We start from the raw sequence: 19639 nt of genomic DNA on the forward strand, positions 1-19639 counted from the left end.
GCCAAGCTCCTCCTATCTCACCCTGTGACTAAGAATGCCTGACCTCCTGGGAATGCAGCCCAGTAGGTCTCAGACTTATTTTACCCAGCCCCTTTTCAAGATGGAGTTGCTCTGGTTCAAACACTTCTGACATATTTCCCCCCTCCCTTTTACAGGGGGACCCTTAATCCTTAAGAATTGTAGCGGGACAAAGATCATCTGTAACTTCTTCAAGCCAAATAGGGGTGATGATATTCCTGCCTATTAGGGTCTCTTGTATTTAGGGTAGGGAGAAGTTTAGTTAGAAAGCATTGGTATAGAAGCCCTTATTTTCAGTTACACAGTTTTATAAAGTTACAATTGCTTATTGTAACCAGCTGAGTTTTAGGTTTTGTGGTTTGTTGCTTGCTTGCTTGCTTGCTTCTTAATGCCATATATCTTGGCATTTATCAGTCCATAATTACTAAATTCTTAAAATCCATAAATATTTATTATTCTTTCTAGGTTGCAATAAAAATAATTGACAAAACTCAGTTGAATCCAACAAGTCTACAAAAGGTAAGATTGGTTCAATGTCTAGTACTTTTTAAAAAATTATCGGTGCTAATTGCCATCTAATTTGTCCCTTAAATACCCCAACTGTTATTTTATGTTTAATGCCATAAAGCTTCCTATTCCTCAAATGAATGCAACTTAATGTAGTATTTCATGAAAAATTGTTGGGTTATCTTTGGTCGGAGATTATTTTTAAATGTTCTTAACAGCACAAACTAAAGGCTGTGCTTTTTTTGTACTTTTTTATTGATATAGTTGTACGAGGCTGTACTTTTTATTGAATATTCTTAATATTGACTAGAGTTTTTTAAAAATAATACAGTACAAAAATATTTTCATGTAATTGATATTGTACAAATTTGTACCTTATAGCTAATACTGAAAATTTTAAAGTGAACACTTTGGCTTCCTTAAACTCTTGACACACCACATCTGATTCAGGACTGATGATTAATATAAAAGGGAAATGTTAAAGTAAAACTGAAAGTGGAAAAGCATGTTCATAAAGCAGTATTGCCATTAGTATCATTTAACATAGATCAAGTCTTTGCCCTAGTGCCTTTTAGAATCACCTGGGCAGAGTTTTGAAAGTCTTAACACTTACATAATAATGCCTAAGCAATTAGGTTGGGCCCAGGCATAGGTATTTCAGTGGTAGGACATCAGCAAATAATTAATGATCTTCATAATAAAATCCTTCAAGTTGTTTTTAGCTTCGCAGAGTCTTTTTACATACTTCATTTGATTTCTAGATTTGACCTGTAGTAGTTGAGGGGGGTACAGAGACCATGAAGTAGGAACAGGAAGTACTGAATTTCAGTCCTGGCTCTGCCACTTAGCCGAATATCTGACCTTGAGCAAGGCACTTAACTTTTCTGGACCTGGGTTTCTCATCTTTAAAATGGAGATAATTTCATCTTCTTATGATGGATGTGAGTATTAATGAAATAATGCATATAAAAGGGCTTTGTAAACTGCACAGCACTGTACAGTTGTGCGATATTTTGATAAGCGCAGTGCTCTATATACATTTCTAATGTATTCCTCATGCTTATTTATATCCTGGTAATTTTGAAGCCCTGTCCCTGTTTTGTGTGTGGGAGGTGGGGAGGGAGATACACTTTCTCTGCACTAAAAATGTTATTTCAACAAGTGGTTCTTTGTGATCTGCAACCCATAATGGGCCTTAAGGCTTCTCAAGGTGGGCATGAAACATCTAAAAATTCCAGTCCTTTGTCCTGAAGAGTAAATTTTATCTATTTCCTTAAACTTCCATATCTTCAGCAATCTGAGGATTTGGTACTAATAAATAGATTAGAGTTTAATAAAATGTGGTATTCAGAACTAAAATTAACATACAAGGATGTTTAATGAGGACTCTAATTGAGTATTCTATGATGTTACATACCTTCCACTATTCATGTGTACCTGGATATAATTGCAATCCTAACAGTTTTCCCAGAAAAATTTTTACCATGGTGTTGTATCAAGTTGGCTGCAGTTTTTCCTTCTTGTTTGCTTGCTTCCTTTAGTCATTTTTTATTTATTTATTTTTTTTTTGGTAATGATTTTTCATTGCTGCTCTTCGTTTATTATTTGTCACATCATTATCAGTTTAGTGCATGGTAGTTTGGTTAGCCCATTAGTGTGATTATGCATATTTGCATCTGCATTAATTTTGGCTTATAATAATTAAAACTTTAAGATTTGTTTTTGGTATTATTCAAGTATGAACCACTCACTGAAGACTTATTCTAAAGCCAGCTCTATCCCAAGTTAAATAACTTGATAAGTATAATATTTTCAGTTTATAGGGCATTGTTTAAAATTGTGTATATAACTTCATATGCTTATGAAGTAAATTAGAAGCATTTTACATACATTTGTTTCCAATTCTTTTTCACCAAGTATCTTATCCCCAGCCCCCCATCTTCCCCCGCCCCCAGCAATTTTGCAACAATGTAGAATGTACCAGGCAACTTTGTCAGCCCCCTTTGCAGTCATTCTTGCATCCTTTTTTCTTCTCAGCACCATTCATAGTTGTATCGCACTTGCTTCAGGAACAGCTCTCTTAGATAGTGATTTAAAGCTGTGGAGCATGCCCTAGCAGCTAACATTCATCGTAAGGAACATTCTGCCATCAGCAGTGTGCAATCTCTTTTTACCACCACTACCGAAAAAGGTGGACTGGCTCATTCAGGCAGTATTTTAACAGTGAACACACGTGTTAAAATATCGGTTTCATGATATTCAGGCTTGCATGCTGGGTCATGAACATTTACTAAATGCACATATAAGTAAACCTGAGTTGACTATGTTTGCAAATTGATATTATTTTCACAGATGAGTCTCTTCATTTTTCCTTTGTATTTTTGCAGCCATTGAATTAATAAACGTTAGATTCTGGTGAGAGATTTATTTTTCTCCATTGTTTTTGTACTTTTTTTTTTTAAGAGATGGGTCTTGCTCTGTTGTCCAGGCTGGACTCGAACTCCTGGGCTTAAGCAGTCCTTCCACTTTAGCCTCCCAAGTAGCTGGGACTACAAATGCACACCACAGCATCTGGCTATATACCTTCCAATGTCTCACTAGTATATCTGGAATACTATTCTATTCTTACGCATCTTTTAGGTCAGTTTTTTGTTTGTTCGTTTGTTTTTGTTTTTGTTTTTTTGAGATGGAGTCTTGCTCTGTTGCCCAGGCTGGAGTGCAGTAGTGGGATCTGAGTTCACTGCAGTCTCCCTCCGCCTCTTGGGTTCAAGCAATTCTTCTCCCTCAGCCTCCCAAGTGGCTAGGACTACAGGTGTACGCCACCACACCTGGCTAATGTTCGTATTTTTAGTACAGATGGGGGATTTGCCGTGTTAGCCAGGCTGGTCTGGTCTCAAACTCCTGAACTCAGGTGATCCACCTGCCTCAGCCTCCACTTGCTGGGATTACACGTGTGAGCCACCATGCCCAGGCCAAGGTGGGTGGATCACTTGAGGTCAGGAGTTCGAGACCAGCCTGGTCAACATGGTGAAACCGCGTCTCTACTAAAAATACAAAAATTAGCTGGGCGTGGTGGCACATGCTTATAATCCCAGCTTCTCAGGAGGCTGAGGCAGGAGAATTGCTTGAACCCAGGAGGCGACAGAGCAAGACTTTGTCTCAAAAAAAAAAACAAGAAATGTGTAACATGTAATGAAATAATTGATTTTTTGTAATGTATTTATGATAGCTGGTTAGTTAGCCAACCTTGAGCACATTCAGGGATGGAGACACACTCCTTCCCGTAGCATCTTGTTCCAGTGTTCAGTGGCTTTGCTATTAGAGCCTTTTCCCCTTACTTCAGACTAGCATCTGTCTTCTAGAAACTTCTACAACACTGTTTACCATATGTCATATGGAGTTATAGTTACTCCAAACATAACCAGCCCTTAGAAGTTGCTATTTTGGGTCTTGTTGATTTTCTCTTATGCAGAGTAAATCCCCTCAGCCTCCTTGGGTACTCCCACAGGAGTTTTGCTGAACAGAAGCCTACTTTATTCCATACTTGGAATTTCCCCCCCCCCCACCTGAATTTGTTTGATTCCTGCTAAAATTCATTTAATTGATTTTCTGCCTTAATTCCAGTCTTTTGGGGGATTTTGGAATAATTGGTCACTTGTATTAGCTGCTATGTAAATTAGATATGGATGTCTCCATCCAATTAAAATATTAAACAAGGCAAGAACAAGACTTTTCAATGGAGAATTCATCCAAGTTGATACTGCTGACCCAGTAGTAAAGCATTTTTTGAGTAAGATTTAACCACCATTCTTAAATCTAGACTGAGTAGGACAGAAAGGGAAATCCCTGTGTTTTTAAATTTTAATGAGATTTACAGAGGAAGAAAAAAAGGAACATTAAACACAAATATATGCAAAATCCCCAGTAGGATTTATTAAAGCATTATTGACTATGGATTTCATCAGGGTCTTTGTGGGGAAATCCTGCTTATACCCACCTCAATCTTCCTCCCTCCCTTCCTTCCACTGGCCTTATCATGATTGTAAAATAGGGCAACACTACATTCTGTAAAATAGAATAAGTGTTCCTATGAGCTGAGCAGAAGTTGGCTTTAGAGACAGGCAAAGGCTGAAGAAGGCTGAGGCAGGCCAGGCACAGTGGCTCACTCCTGTAATCCCAGCACTTGGGGAGCCTGAGGCGAGAGGATCACTTGAGCCCAGGAATTCGAGATCAGCCTAGGCAGCATAGAGAGACCCGTCTCTACCAAAAAAAAAAAATTAAATAAATTAACCAGGTGTGGTGGTGTGTACCTGTAGTTCCAGCTACTTAGGAGGCTAGGATGGGAGGATCACTTGAGCCTAGAAGTTGGAGGCTGCAGTGAGCTGTGATGGTGCCCCTGCATTCCAGCCTGGGCAACAGAGCAAGACCCTGTCTCAAAAAAAAGCTGAAGCAAAGAACAAAGAGTGTATTGGTCCTTTCAGAATTCCTTTTTTTTGTAAGGCAGGGACAGGGAAACAGAACAATAGACCACAATAGACTATACCACATAGAAAAGTAACTGATTAGTTAACGTCAGGTTATTTCACACTACATTTTTTTCTGTAAGGATTAAAGCAGTAGGAACTTTGTTATTGTGCCAATTGAAGTTTTTTCTTTTCTTTTTTTTTTTTTTTTTGAGACAGAGTCTCGCCCTGTGACCCAGGCTGGAGTGCAGTGGTGTGATTTCGGCTCACTGCAACCTCCGCCTCCCGGGGTCAAGAGATACTCCTGCCTCAGCCCCCTGAGTAGCTGGGACTACAGGTGCGTGCCACCACGCCTGGCTAATTTTTGTATTTTTAGTAGAGATAGGGTTTCACCATGTTGGTCAGACTGGTCTCCCAACTCCTGGCCTCAGGTGATCTGCCTGCCTCAGCCTCCCAAAGTGCTGGGATTACTGGCCTGAGCCACCGTGCTCAACCAGGACAGTTTAAATCTTCAATCAGGGGCTGGACGCAGTGGCACACGCCAATAATGGCAGTACTTTGGGAGGCCGAGGCGGGTGGATCACCTGAGGCCAGGAGTTCGAGACCAGCCTGGCCAACGTGGTGAAACTGCGTCTCTACTAAAAATACAAAAATTAGTTGCGCGTGGTGACATACCCCAGCTACCCAGTAGGCTGAGGCACAAGAATCGCTTGAACCTCGGAGGCGGAGGTTGCAGTGAGCCGAGATCACACCACTGCACTCCAGCCTGGGTGACGGTGAGACTCTGCCTCAAAAAATAAATAAATAATAAACTGTCCTGTTTGGGAAATTAGCTGTTATCTCCTTTTCTTCTGATTTCTAGGAAGGTCAGATAACAACTTAATTTAGGTTTGGGAATGTGGAATCTTAGCAGGGATTACTCCATTTTTAATTTTAACCTGGTTTTCTGGGGCCTAATGCAGGAGTTTAGTCCCAAACAATGGCTTCCTATAATTTTTATTTAACAATTCTTCCCTTTTGGTCAGGCTTTCACCTAGGTAAGAGTGTAACCAAAACCTAGGATATCCCTGCTGTTCTCAGTTGCCATCATTTTGAGTTTCCTGTTTCAGCATGCCGTTGACGGGGTGTTCTCATTATCGTGTGTTTCTTTTGAGTTTTTGTTGTTCTAGCCAGAGAGAAACCATTTGACATCTGATAGGTGGCTACATGGAGACACTTAACACTCTGGGAGGATACAGCGTACCAGAGAGACTACCATTATGACTATCATGAGGATCACACCAAGCATTTAGAGTATGCTCCTAAGCCAGGGTTTTTATGAACCAAATCAACTAAAATTGTATAGCCAAACAAGGAGTCTGCCAATTTTAACCAAGTTGTCCGCTCTGCCATACCCAAATCGCAACGAGAAGTGTCATGAACTGCACAGATTCCTCCATGTTTAGTAGGCAGCCCAGCATTCCATGACCGGGCTAAGTATAAAGCAGGGAGTGCAAGTTACCCACAGAAGCTACTGACTGTGAAATTTTAGCTACAGCATGATCCTGCCAAAGTGAAAGAGGTAGGCATTAGTAAGGAAAAATTAAGAGGGGCAAGAGCCTTGTTATGAAGTCTTGTTGTTCTGACAGTCTTGGGAAAAGCTGTCCATAGCATACAGTCCACAACTTCTCGTCCTGGTTCGCAGTTTGAATGTCTCTGGTTGTGGCATCTGGCATTCTGGTGAATTCTCTGTGTGGCCTACACATCAGGCATGAGACTCGAAATTTACATCAAGCTGTCAGCTTTGGTTTATAGGGCTTCTGAAATTGAGCAGCTCATTCTTCATTGGCAAGTTGTAGCCAGATATTAAAGAAAACTAGAAGAATTCAGAATCTAGTTCAGTCAGGAATAATCTTATCAGGTCATTTCTGGAAGTCATTTCTGTGAATTAATATTTTAGCAGCCTTTTTTGCTTCTAATTTCAAATTGGAAGGTATAGGGTTATTCATTGTGCCCCTCAAGCCTGGTCCACTCCGATACCCCTCAAGCACCAGACATCTACCCAGGAAGAGGGAGGCTGTTTTCTTTTTAAAGCTAGTATTTGCTTTGGAGCCACTGTTAGTGCTTAGAGCTCTGTAGCAGTAGTAGTAGTGGCCTTTTTTGGCGTCCTAGGGAATCTTGGTCATGGGATGTAGCAGGGAACCTTATAATTTGAAAGCAAGGAGAACCAGTTCATGCTTTTCATGTGGTCTGTCGTGTAATGACTTTTACTGCTGCCACCACTGGGTTATTTTGGGCACTGTTGATTTGGTTTTCTTAAGCCAGTACTTTTCAACCCTTCTTGTGCATTAGAAACATTTGTGGAGTTTGAAAAAAGCATATTTCCTTCACAGTACTTTCCTCCCTAGAGGTCCTATCTTGGCGGGTCTAGAAATGTGGTGATCTCAGTACACACCCCAGATGAGAATGGCTCCTAGTCTGTCTTCACTTCCCCCAAAGTTCTTAATTTCTCTCTTCTTCCAATTTTACTTATTTTTATTTATTTATTTATTTATTTTGAGACGGAGTCTCGCTCTGTCACCCAGGCTGGAGTGCAGTGGTGTGATCTCAGCTCACTGCAAGCTCTGCCTCCTGGGTTCACGCCATTCTCCTGCCTCAGCCTCCCGAGTAGCTGGGACTACAAGCACCTGCCACCACGCCCGGCTAATTTTTTGTATTTTTAGTAGAGATGGGGTTTCACCGTGTTAGCCAGGATGGTCTCAATCTCCTGACCTCATGATCTGCCCGCCTTGGCCTCCCAAAGTGCTGGGATTACAGACGTGAGCCACCACGCCCGGCCTATTTATTTTTTATTGATTGAGTGATTGATTGATGGGGTCTTGTCCTGTTGCCCAGGATGGAAGGTAGCAGCAAGACCAGAGCTCACTGCAGCCTGGAATTCCTGGGCTGAAGTATCTTTCCACCTCAGCCTCCTGAGGTAGCTGGGACTATAGGCGCGCACCACCACACCCAACTAAAGTAACCTATTTTATTTATTTATGAGACGGAGCCTCCCTCTGTTGGCCAGGCTGGAGTGCAGTGGTGCCATCTCGGCTCACTGCAACCCCTGCCTCCCGAGTTCAAGTGATTCTCCTGCCTCAGCCTCCCAAGTAGCTGGGATTACAGGCACCTGCTGCCACACCCAGCTAATTTTTGTATTTTTAGTAGAGACAGGGTTTCACCATGTTAGCCAGGCTGGTCTCGAACTCCTGACCTCAAGTGATCCACCCGCTTCAGCCTCCCAAAGTGCTGAATTACAGGTGTGGCCACCGTGCCTGGCAAAGTAACCTATTTTAAAGATGACCCCTTCCCCAAATATTCTAAGTTTCATAGACAGCTGCTACTGCCACTGCCACTGCTGAATATTTTCTCCCTCTCTGGAACTCTTCCTAGGAATGCCTTAGTACCCAGTTCCTGGCCTCCTTTCTCTATTGGGTGAAGCACAAGTTATTTTGGAAATCCTTTTCATTGAACAACTCTTTTCATCTTTTTCTTTTCTTTCTTTTTTTTTTTTTCAACTATCTTTCTCTTTCATTTTCTTATATTGACTTTTCAGGCCGTTAACAAAAGTAGTAACCACTGTAAAAATAGTTGTTACAGTCTTGTCTGTTATTTAAAATCCAGTGTCTGCATTCACATCAGTGTCATAAATCTGATAAATTAATACAAATAGGAGATGGCAAATGAAATCCAAGACAGGCACTTCTTATATTGGTTGATTGATTTGATTGATTGAGGCTGGGTCTTACTTTGTAGCCCAAGCTGAAGTGCAGTGTCATGATCATAGCTCACTGCAGCCTGGAACTTCTGGGCTTAAGCAATCCTCCCGTCTTGGCCTCCCAAAGCCTTGGGATTATAGGCATGAGTCACCACCCCCAGCCTGATTATACATATTTAAAATATTGAGAATAGACCGGGCACGGTGGCTCACTCCTGTAATCCCAGCACTTTGGGAGGCCCAGCTGGGTGGGATCACCTGAGGTCTGGAATTCGAGACTAGCCTGACGAACATGGTGAAACCCCGTCTCTACTAAAAATACAAAAAAATTAGCCAGGTGTGGTGGCGCATGCCTGTAATCCCAGCTACTTGGGAGGCTAAGGCAGGAGAATCACTTGAACCCAGGAGATGGAGGTTGCAGTGAGCCAAGATGGCACCACTGCACTCCAGCCTGGGCAACAAATGAGAAACTCTGCCAAAAAAAAAAAATTTTTGAGAATAAAAATGTATATATGTTTGTTTATTTTTAGATTTCAAAAGAGATAGAAGAAATAGAAAAAACGGCTTTCAGTATTGTTGCTTCTTTATTCCTTATAAACTTTTAAATTTCTTGCCAGACTTATTTTTGTTTTGGCAATAAATAATACAGGTTGATATTTAGAATACATTATAAACTCGGGAGGCTGAGGCAGGAAAATGGTGTGAACCTGGGAGGCGGAGCTTGCAGTGAGCCGAGATCACGCCACTGCACTCCATCCTGGGCGACAGAGTGAGACTCCATCTCAAAAAAAAAAAAAAAATACATTATAAACTGAGAATAGTAGAGTGTATTTTAGAGATTGTTTGTTTGTTTTTAGAATTGAGGTCTCACTATCTTGCCCAAGCTGGTCTCAGACTCCTGGGTTCAAGCATCCTCCTTCCGAGGATTCCAATCTGCCTTCCAAGGAGCTGAGATTACAGGCACACAGCACCATACCCAGCTAAAGTATATTTTTCATTGTACCAAGGACTCATTATGCTATTTTAGAAAAGTCACCAAGGAACCAAGTATTTTAAGGGGGTTAAACTTAGAGCATAGCCTGGACCCATTTGCAGAAAATATAAACTTGGGTGCAAATTAGGCCTTTGTGAGAGAATTATAACAGTAACATCAGCCAGAATCACAAACACATGTCAGGAGTTTATTGTGTGCCAGGTGCTGTTCCATGCACTCTGTATGTCAAGCCATCCTTTCATTGTAGAGGTGACAGGGTCAGGGAGGTCAAGTTACCTAGACTCAGTGAGTGGTACAGCTGGGTTGGGATTAGGTAGTATAGCTCCTGGAGTCAAATTCTACACACACTTTATCTTATATCATTGCATGTACTTTTCACAACAGTCCTGTGAAGCAGTTGTTTTCTTTTTTTTTTTTTTTTGAGACAGAGTTTTGCTCTTGTTGCCCAGGCTGGAGTGCAATGGCGTGATCTTGGCTCACCGCAACCTCCACCTCCCTGGTTCAAGTGATTCCCCTGCCTCAGCCTCCCGAGTAGCTGGGATTACAGGCACCCACCACCACGCCCAGCTAATTTTTTTGTATTTTTAGTAGAGACAGGGTTTCTCCATGTTGGTCAGGCTGGCCTGGAACTCCCGACCTCAGGTGATCCACCTGCCTCAGCTTCCCAAAGTGCTGGGATTACAGGCGTGAGCCACCACGCCAGGCCGAAGTAGCTGTTTTCAAAATCTATCTTATAGGTAAGTAGGTTAAAGCTCTCAAGATTTTGTGGTTTGTTCACTCATCCAATGAATAAGGGACTGAACTAGCCTTAGAACCTAAATTTATAACATCAAATAGCTTTCTTTGCATAAGTTCCCTTGGAGCCAGTCACTCATAGTACTTTCCATATGGGAAGGATAACGAAGGAACATATGGAAATTCAGCTTGCGTGTGGTAGATACCTAGTAAAATCTGGTAAGTTAATTTTGTTAGTACCAAATTCATTTTAACACTAAATTAATTTTTCCTGATGTTGCTCTGATTCTAGGAATTTTGACCACCAGAACCTTGAGTTTGGGAGATGGGAAGATTCTTAGTTTGTCTTTGAAATATTTGATCATAAAAAACACATTATTGGCCAGGCATGGCGGCTCAAGCCTGTAATCCCAGCACTTTGGGTGACCAAGGCAGGCGGATTGCTGAGCTCAGGAGTTCAAGACTAGCCTGGGCAACATGGCAAAACCCTGTCTCTACATACAGAAATTAGCCAGATGTGGTGGTGCGCACCTGTAGTCCTAGCTACTTGGGGGGCTGAGGCTGGAGGATTGCTTGAGCCCGGGAGGTCGAGGCTGCAGTGAACCATGTTCATGCCACTGCATTCCAGCTTGGGTGACAGAGCAAGACTCCATCGCTAATAAAAAAAAAAGAAAAAAAAAGCACACACATTGTTGCTACTCTTATTTTACATTTTTAGAAAACTGATTTGTTGTATTACTCAGCTAAAGCTAAGCAATTTTTTAAAATTTAGTTTTTAATTTTTATTAAATACTGATTGCATACAAAAGAATGTTCCATGTTTAGCATATAAATATGTATATGAGATGAGCACCCTTATACTACCTGCTTCAAGAAATAGATCTTCAACCATACCTTTAAACCAGTCCTATATTGTGCCCCTCCTCAACCTGATTCCCCTTCTTCATTGCCCACCTACTGGGTAACCACTAACAAGGATTTTGTGTTATTATTTTCTTGCTTTGTCCGTATAATTTTACCACATATGGATCACTCATCAATGTAGTGTAAAGGTTTTTTTGTCTGTTTTTTGTTTCTTTTGTGTTTGTTTGTTTGTGACTGAGTCTCGCACTGTCTCCCAGGCTGGAGTGCAGTAGTGCAATCTCAGCTCACTGTAACCTCTGCCTCCCAAGTTCAAGCGATTCTTGTGCCTCAGCCTCCTGAGTAGCAGGGATTACAGGCGTGCGCCACCACACCCAGCTAATTTTTGTATTTTTAGTAGAGACCAGGTTTCACCATGTTGGCCAGGCTGGTCTTGAACTCCTGGACCTCAAGTGATCCACCCACCTCAGCCTCCCAAAGTGCTGGAATTACAGGCGTGAGCCACCGCACCCCACCAATGTAGTGTAAAGTTTAAAAAATTGTATAAATGGACTCATGCTATGTGTATTCTCCCATTGGCTTTTGCTTTGCTTCCTTTTTTTTTTTTTTTGAGACGGAGTTTCGCTCTTGTTACCCAGGCTGGAGTACAGTGGCGTGATCTCAGCACTGCAGCCTCTGCCTCCTGGATTCAAGTGATTCTCCTGCCTCAGCTTCCAAAGTATCTGGGATTACAGGTGTGCACCACCACACCCAGCTAATCTTTGTGTTTTTAGTAGAGACGGGTTTTCACCATGTTGGCCATGCTGGTCTCGAACTCCTGACTTCAAGTGATCCACCCACCTCAGCCTCCCAGAGTGCTGGGATTACAGGTGTGAACCACCATGCCCAGCCGCTTTTGCTTTCTTTTACCTACATTGTGTTCCATGTTGATGTATTTTGCTGTAATTCACCTTCACTGCTATGTCCATTTTCAAGAATATGTAGTACCCCATTATGTGACTATGCCACTCTGTATTTATTCCGTGATTCAGAGACATTTGGATTGCTTTTTGTATTGCAAACATGACTGCTGTGAATTGTCCTCTGTGTGTCCTGGCACACTTGTGAAGAGTTTCGTAAATATATATACTTAGAATTCTTGTATCACAGAGTCTGTCTGCACATCCTCCTTCTTTATTAGAGAAGGCCAAATTATTTTCAGAGCAGGTATGCTAATTTATATTTCCATCAGTAGTGTGTAAGAGAGCACAAGTAATGGAGCATCCTCATCAAAATTTGATTTTCTCTGATTTTTTAAAATTTGTGCCATCACAGGAGAATTGCTTGAACCTGGGAGGTGGAGGTTGCAGTGAGCTGAGATTGCGCCACTGCACTCCAGCCTGGCGACAGAGCGAGACTGCATCTCAAAAAAACAAAAAAATTGTGCTATCAATTTGGTAAATATAAAAGTGATTTTGGCCAGGCATAGTGGCTTCCTCCTGAAATTCCAGCACTTTGGGAGCCTGAGATGGGAAGATCTCTCCAAGCCAGGAGTTCAAGAACCAGCCTGGGCAACAGAGCAAGACTCTGTATCTACAAAAAGATTTTTTTTTTTTTTAATTATCTGGGCATGGTGGCACATAGCTGTGGTCTCAGATAATTGGGAGGCTGAGGATTGATTAAGCCCAGGAGTTTACAGCTGCAGTGAGCTGTGATGGCACCACTGCACTCCAGCCAGGGTAACAGAGCAAGAGCCTCTCTTAAAAAAAAAAAAAAAAAAAAAAAAACAAATAAATAAAAATCTCATTATGGTTTTAATGTAACATTTTCCTAATTACTGATGAGGTCATGCATTTTTTCATATTTAGGTTTTTTGTTTCTTCTGTGAAGTACGTATTCATCTTTTAATTTCTAGTGGATTTTTTCTTAGTTATTTTAGGATATCATTATATATCATGGATACTATGATATATGTGGCACATACCTTCTACTTGATGGTATATCTTCACTCTCTTGATATTGTCTCTCAGTGAATAGCAGAGGCTCCTAATTTTAAAGCAGTTACATTTATCAGTCTTTTTTTTATATGCGTTGCACTTTTTGTGTCTTTTTTGTTTTTTTGTTTTTTTGTTTTTGAGACGGAGTTTCGCTCTGTCACCCAGGCTGGGGTGCAGTGGCGCGATCTCGGCTCACTGCAAGCTTCGCCTCCCGAGTTCACGCCATTCTCCTGCCTCAGCCTCCCGAGTAGCTGGGACTACAGGTGCCCGCCACCACGCCTGGCTAATTTTTTTTGTATTTTTAGTAGAGACGGGGTTTCACCGTGTTATCCAGGATGGTCTCGATCTCCTGACCTCGTGATCCACCCACCTGGGCTTCCCAAAGTGCTGGAATTACAGGTGTGAGCCCCCACGTCCGGCCTTTTTTGTGTCTTCTTTAAGAAATTCTTCTCTACCTGGGGTCATAAACATATTTTTCTCTGTTGTCTTCACATGTTTAAAGTAATCTTTAAGCCACCAGCAGTCATGTGTTACAAGGTAGGGATCCAGTTTCATGGTTTTTCGTATGTATAATCACTTGCTGCCTCACCTCTCCTTTCTTTGCTGATTTGCATCGTGGACAGAGTCTCCGTGTCTAAACACACACTGTGTTCTTCAGAAGTGGCTATTCTGGTTCACTTAACAATTGCCATTTGAAAAGCAATTATTTTTATTTTGTTTTCATATTTTTAAATTTTATTTTTAATGATAGGACACCAAATGATAACCAGAACCCCAAAATACATAGGTGGAAATCTGAGCTAAATTAATAGAAACACAGGCATGACAGAGAAGACTTTATCACTTAACTCTCTTAGGCCATTCATTAATTACACAGTAAGTAGGGGAAAAAGGTACATATCTTAATATACAGCACCTCCATGGCCAGGTGTGGTGGCTCACACCTGTAATCCCAGCACTTTGGGAGGCTGAGGTGGGCGGATCATGAGGTCAGGAGATTGAGACCATCCTGGTGAACACGGTGAAACCCCGTCTCTACTAAAAAATACAAAAAAATTAGCTGGGCGTGGTGGCGGGTGCCTGTAGTCCTAGCTACTCGGGAGGCTGAGGCGGGAGAATGGTGTGAACCCGGGGGGCAGAGCTTGCAGTGAGCGGACATCGTGCTACTGCACTTCAGCCTGGGTGACAGAGTGAGACTCTGTCTCAAAAAAAAAACAAAAAAAACAGCACTTCCATTAGCCCATAGTATAGCTGTTTTAATCCCCTTTTCAGGATACATAACAGCTGTGTGCTAGGATATTATTGTCATAACTATTCCAATGTGTGATGACTATGAGGTATATTATTTTCTCAGAGTTGGGCAATACATAACATTTGAATAAGCCAGACTAACATCTTTCTAGGCTATAGTTCTAATGTAGAGCAATAAAAATAGAACCAAACAAAATATACAAACATGTGGAACCTAAAACACAGAATTCTTGGATCAAAGAAAAATTGCAAACAAAAATTGCAGTATATCTAGAAATTAATGATAATAAGCTGTGTGTCAGAACCTATTTAATACTGCTTTTTGGTGCTCCGGGAAATTTGTAGCCTTAAACACATTATTAAACAAGAATGACAAGGAATGCATTAAACATTAAACTAATAGTTTAGAAAGGGGAACAAAATAAATCTCAGGAATAAATAATAATGTAAGGAGTTAGTAAAGCTAAAGGCAGAAAATAATGAATTTGAAAACAGTAGAAATGGTAAATCCAAAACTTTGGTGGGTCCCCCCCACCCCACAAGGAAGTGAGAAGAGAGGCAATGAAATAGGTAAGCTACTAGGTGCTGCCAGGGGGAAGGGAGAGAAAACACAGAAAAATGAGGGGGAAATACCAGATACTGAAGAATTTAAATTATTATAAAGGAACCTTTTCTACAACTCTGAAAAATGTTAGAATATCCAAAGAAATTGATAATTTTCTAGGAAAACATGACTTACCAAAATTAACTCTAGAAAAGAATCGATACACATCAGTAACAACAGAAGTTGAGAAAGTAGTTAAAATATTGCCAAACCTGGAATTCATGATTTAATTCTTTGAGATCTACTGTGAGTACATACTCTGCCTCTGTTCAGCTGTTCCAGAACTTAAGAAGAGGAACTTCCAAATTCTTTTCTCAAATTCAGAAACATTGCTATTGAAATATATTGGAAACAGGAACGAAAACTACAGTTCAGTTTCACTTACAATATCCATTCTAAAATTGGGAATTAAAAATATTAGCATATAGGACTAAATACTGGTACATTTATCTTTGTTTCCCCAAAGATTCACTAAATGATGGTAAAGGAATTAAAAAGGAGGGGAAAAGAGTCCAGGAATTGAGTACTGAGGCATTCTCAGGAAGAGCCCCAAGAGAGGGAGGAGATACCCAGCGGTCACAGTGGAAGTCGTCTTTGAGACTTAGAGCGTTTGAGGAAGGGGTCGTCTTTAAAATAGGTTACCTACCTAGCACTTGGGAGACCAGACCAGCCTGTGGCAACCAGTGACATCAGTTCCTTTGAGTCTTTCCAGAGATACTCTGTATATTAAGAAGCAAATTTTTTTTTCCTTTTTTACACAAATGCATTTTCTTGAAAATTCCTTCTCATGAACTTTGCCAGCCTCTCTGTCTTGGTTTGTCTGGGAGGGCCTTTGATGCACTCTTCCATTTAGGTGCTGTGGTAGTTGAGGCAAAGGGACAGTTTCTGTAGAGTGATGAGGGAGTGACTTAGGTGGCCTGGTCTTCTGTCCCTTATCTGTGTATCTGGAGAAGGGAGCCTGAACACCTTCATTGTGATGGTTTAGATCAGTTTTATGTCTGTAACCCCCGTGTTCTCTTTTACATACTCATTTTACTTTCGTATTGGTTGGTAAAATTGTCTTTTTTTTTTTTTTTTTTACTGGAGACTAAAATTCTCTCTCTCTCTTTTTTCTACTTGTCAAAAGGTAAAATTTTATTTTTCCAATGGTAATACTTGACAACCCCCAGGTCTTGGCTATTGGGACATGTTTCTTTACTTCTCTGATACCATAGATTTAGTGTCCTTGATATCCCCATTGCCAGGATTCCAAATCTTTGCCTTCAAAGGTATTTATTCTCCTCTTGTGTGCCAGTTCCATAGAGGATGTATAGATGTGAAAATGTGTGGAGGATATGGATTGATCAATAAGGAGAGAATTCTTTCAATGTATACATTTCCATGTAATTTGATTTCTTTTTTCCAACTAACATCTATTTGAGATTGAAAAGGGAATGTGGAGAAATAAGTTGTATTAAGATAGTAGAAATAGGCCGGGCGCGGTGGCTCACGCCTGTAATCCCAGCACTTTGGGAGGCCGAGGCGGGCGGATCACGAGGTCAGGAGATCGAGACCATCCTGGCTAACACGGTGAAACCCCATCTCTACTAAAAATACAAAAATTAGCTAGACGTGATGGCGGGCACTTGTAGTCCCAGCTACTAGGGAGGCTGAGGCAGGAGAATGGTGTGAACCTGGGAGGCGGAGCTTTCAGTGAGCCGAGATGGCGCCACTATACTCCAGCCTGGGCGACAGAGCGAGACTCCATCTCAAAAAAAAAAAAGTAGAAATAAGGTGAGTTTCTCTTATTTAAATGGCCTTTTACAATTACAAAACTTTAAAATTTTTCTGGTATAGTCCTTATAGGGACATTCCTTAAAGTTCACATTTGCCTTTCAGTACATTATTCCTATCCAAATTTAACTATCTTTGGTCATCAGATTCAGAGATTATGAAGTCTCTGGCATTTTTATCTCACTTGTATGCAAATTGTCAACTTCGTAAAAAGCTCTGTGCCAGTACCCACCTGTTGCTCTGGACTTTTCTGTATCAGCAGCTTATAATTTGTTGATTTTTTTTTTAGTTAAATTTCTAAGGTAGCAATGTGGAATCCTGAGATGAGCGTAGACTTTGGAGTCAGGCAACCCAAAGTGAGAATCCTGGCTCCAGCATATATTAGCTGAGTCTTTGGATGAGTTTCCTAACCTGTCTCAGTCGTCTTTCTCTGTATACTGGAGATGATCATATTCAGCTGATAGAGTTGTGAAAATTAAGCTTAGATAAGACTGTGAATGTGACGCATCTGGCTCTGTGCGTCAGACACAGCAGGCACTAGATAACTGTTAGCTTCCTGCTTCCTCCCTGTCCTGCTTGTTTAACTTAGCATAAAGCTTATTTACACATTTGCTGCCTGCCAGTATCTACCTAATACATAATTGCAATAGAGAGGTGAATACATAAAGTTATTTGGGCTAATATCCTGCCACTACCTCTCTTGGGATTCTTTGGCTGCTCTTTTTGCCTACAGAATTAAATTTTTACTAGTCTTCTATGTGGTCCCATTTACCTGTCCTTTTTGTTTTCACATTGCATCCCTGGTATGACCTCTGCTGTAATTCAGGAGTTCTCGCATTTTAATGTGGTGTCTGCAGAATATTAGTTATCCACTGCTGCCTAACAAATTCCTCCAGAACTTAGCAACTTAAAGCCAAATCTTTTGAATTCCTGTAATAGTCCATCTTTTTCCTGCTTTTTGGCTCTAATTCACTTTGTTTCATTTCTGCTGTACTGTTAGTAGAGACTTAAAAATGATTGCCTTCATTTGACCTGCTCCCCTGTCATCAGAACCGTGACAACTCTGTAACAAGCATTGTGCTGCGGAGGATTTAAAAGCTATGTGGTCATTAGAATGCTGAGGCTGGCTCAGACCGCAGTTGTTGGTAGTTAGTGCTTTCATGCAGGCATTTATCAAACAAATGCATTTCAGTTGTGTGCCAGCCTTGGTTTCAGGTATACAGTAGTGAAAGGAGACAGGCATGCTATGCTCCCTGTGGGTGACACAAGGATAACAAACAGGTGCACAAAAATGTGTCTTCATAGCTTGAAAGACATCCCAGGAAAGAAGTGAACAGATGGGCTGTGATGTAAAACAAGGAGACCTACTTAGATACGTTTTCAGAGAATCTGCCTGAGACTTAAAGAATGAAAAGGGAGAAGACATTTAAAGGAATTTAGTATGTTCTGTGGCCAGGCACGGTGGCTCACATCTGTAATCCCAGCACTTTGGAGGCCAAGGCAGACAGATCACCTGAGGTCAGGTGTTCGAGACCAGCCTGGCCAACGTGGCAAAACCCCATCTCTGCTAAAAATACAAAAATTAGCCAGGCATGGTGGGACCTATAATCCTAGCTGCTCTGGAGGCTGAGACAGAAGAATCCCTTGAACCTGGGAGGCAGAGGTTGCAGTGAGCCGATATTGTGCCACTGCATTCCAGCCTGGGCATCAGAGTAAGACTCCATCTCAAAAATAAATAAATAAACAAACAGTATGTTCTAGTAACTAAAAGGAGTTGGGGTGACTAGAACGTACCTTTGAGGGGTATGCAGAAGTTGGCAGGATGCAGGGATGCCATGACCATGGTCAGGGTTTCATTGTCAGTGCTGTATCCTGAGCTATATTGATATGGCATCCAAAGTGGAGATTGTTGTCTTTTTTTTTTTTTTTTTGAGTTGGAGTCTTGCTCTGTCACCCAGGCTGGAGTGCAGTGGCATGATCTCAGCTCACTGCAACCTCCAGGAGGTGTTCTAATTTAGCAGCTGGGAAGTAATTGGGAGATTTGAATTCTAGCTACCAATTCAACTATAATGGATTGGAAAACAAGATTTCTGTGTTAGTTTAACAGAGGAGAGCTAAAAAAGAACTCAGGCCTGAATGGTTGTCAGGAATTTACTTGGGTGACTATCTTCTCATCTCAGAACATAAAATGTAGGAATTACCACAGTTGCAAAGGGAGATGTTTATGTTGGAGATAAAAATGCTCTTCCCTTCAAAAATGAGACAGTATTTTAGATAGGAAAGGTTATTTATCTGATTACATGTTTTAAAATTCTGAGCGTAAGGTTATATGTCAAATCCTGTCCATGGGCTGGGCACAGTGGCCCACACCTGTGATCCTAGCACTTTGGAAGGCTGAGGGGGAGGATTGATTGAGCCCAGGAGGTCAAGGCTACAGTGAACTATGGTCACACCACTGCACTTCAACCTGGGCAGCAGAGCGAGACCCTGTCTCAAAAAATAAAAATAAATTAACAAAAAAATCTGGTCCATGTCCATCTCCTCTTAGCTGCTAATTCAATTTTAGATTAGACACAGTGGACAAGTATGGTGAGAGTCCTGTGATTTCTCACCAGCTTCCTTTCCACATAGGCCGCTGCTTCTCCTCTTCCAAGGTTTTTCCCAGCTTTTGCCTCCTGGAGGTTGTATCCTGGGTGTTAGGAGACTGGGTTCTGGACATAT

The 19639-nt window shown here is 41.3% G+C and overlaps 1 protein-coding gene across 22 annotated transcripts in view; it reads left to right on the forward strand.

The window, feature by feature from the left end:
- MARK3 (microtubule affinity regulating kinase 3) overlaps positions 1-19639 on the forward strand; it is a 117424-nt gene that overhangs the window by 42661 nt on the left and 55124 nt on the right. For all 22 annotated transcript variants that reach the window (XM_019009580.4, XM_019009577.3, XM_019009578.4 and 19 more), the window contains one exon: positions 484-537. In XM_019009580.4, coding sequence (XP_018865125.1) covers positions 484-537 — 54 coding nt within the window. The remainder of the gene's footprint in view (positions 1-483; positions 538-19639) is intronic.

This window comes from Gorilla gorilla, chromosome 15 (assembly GCF_029281585.2).
Source record: "Gorilla gorilla gorilla isolate KB3781 chromosome 15, NHGRI_mGorGor1-v2.1_pri, whole genome shotgun sequence".
NCBI classification, from domain to species: Eukaryota; Metazoa; Chordata; class Mammalia; order Primates; family Hominidae; genus Gorilla; species Gorilla gorilla.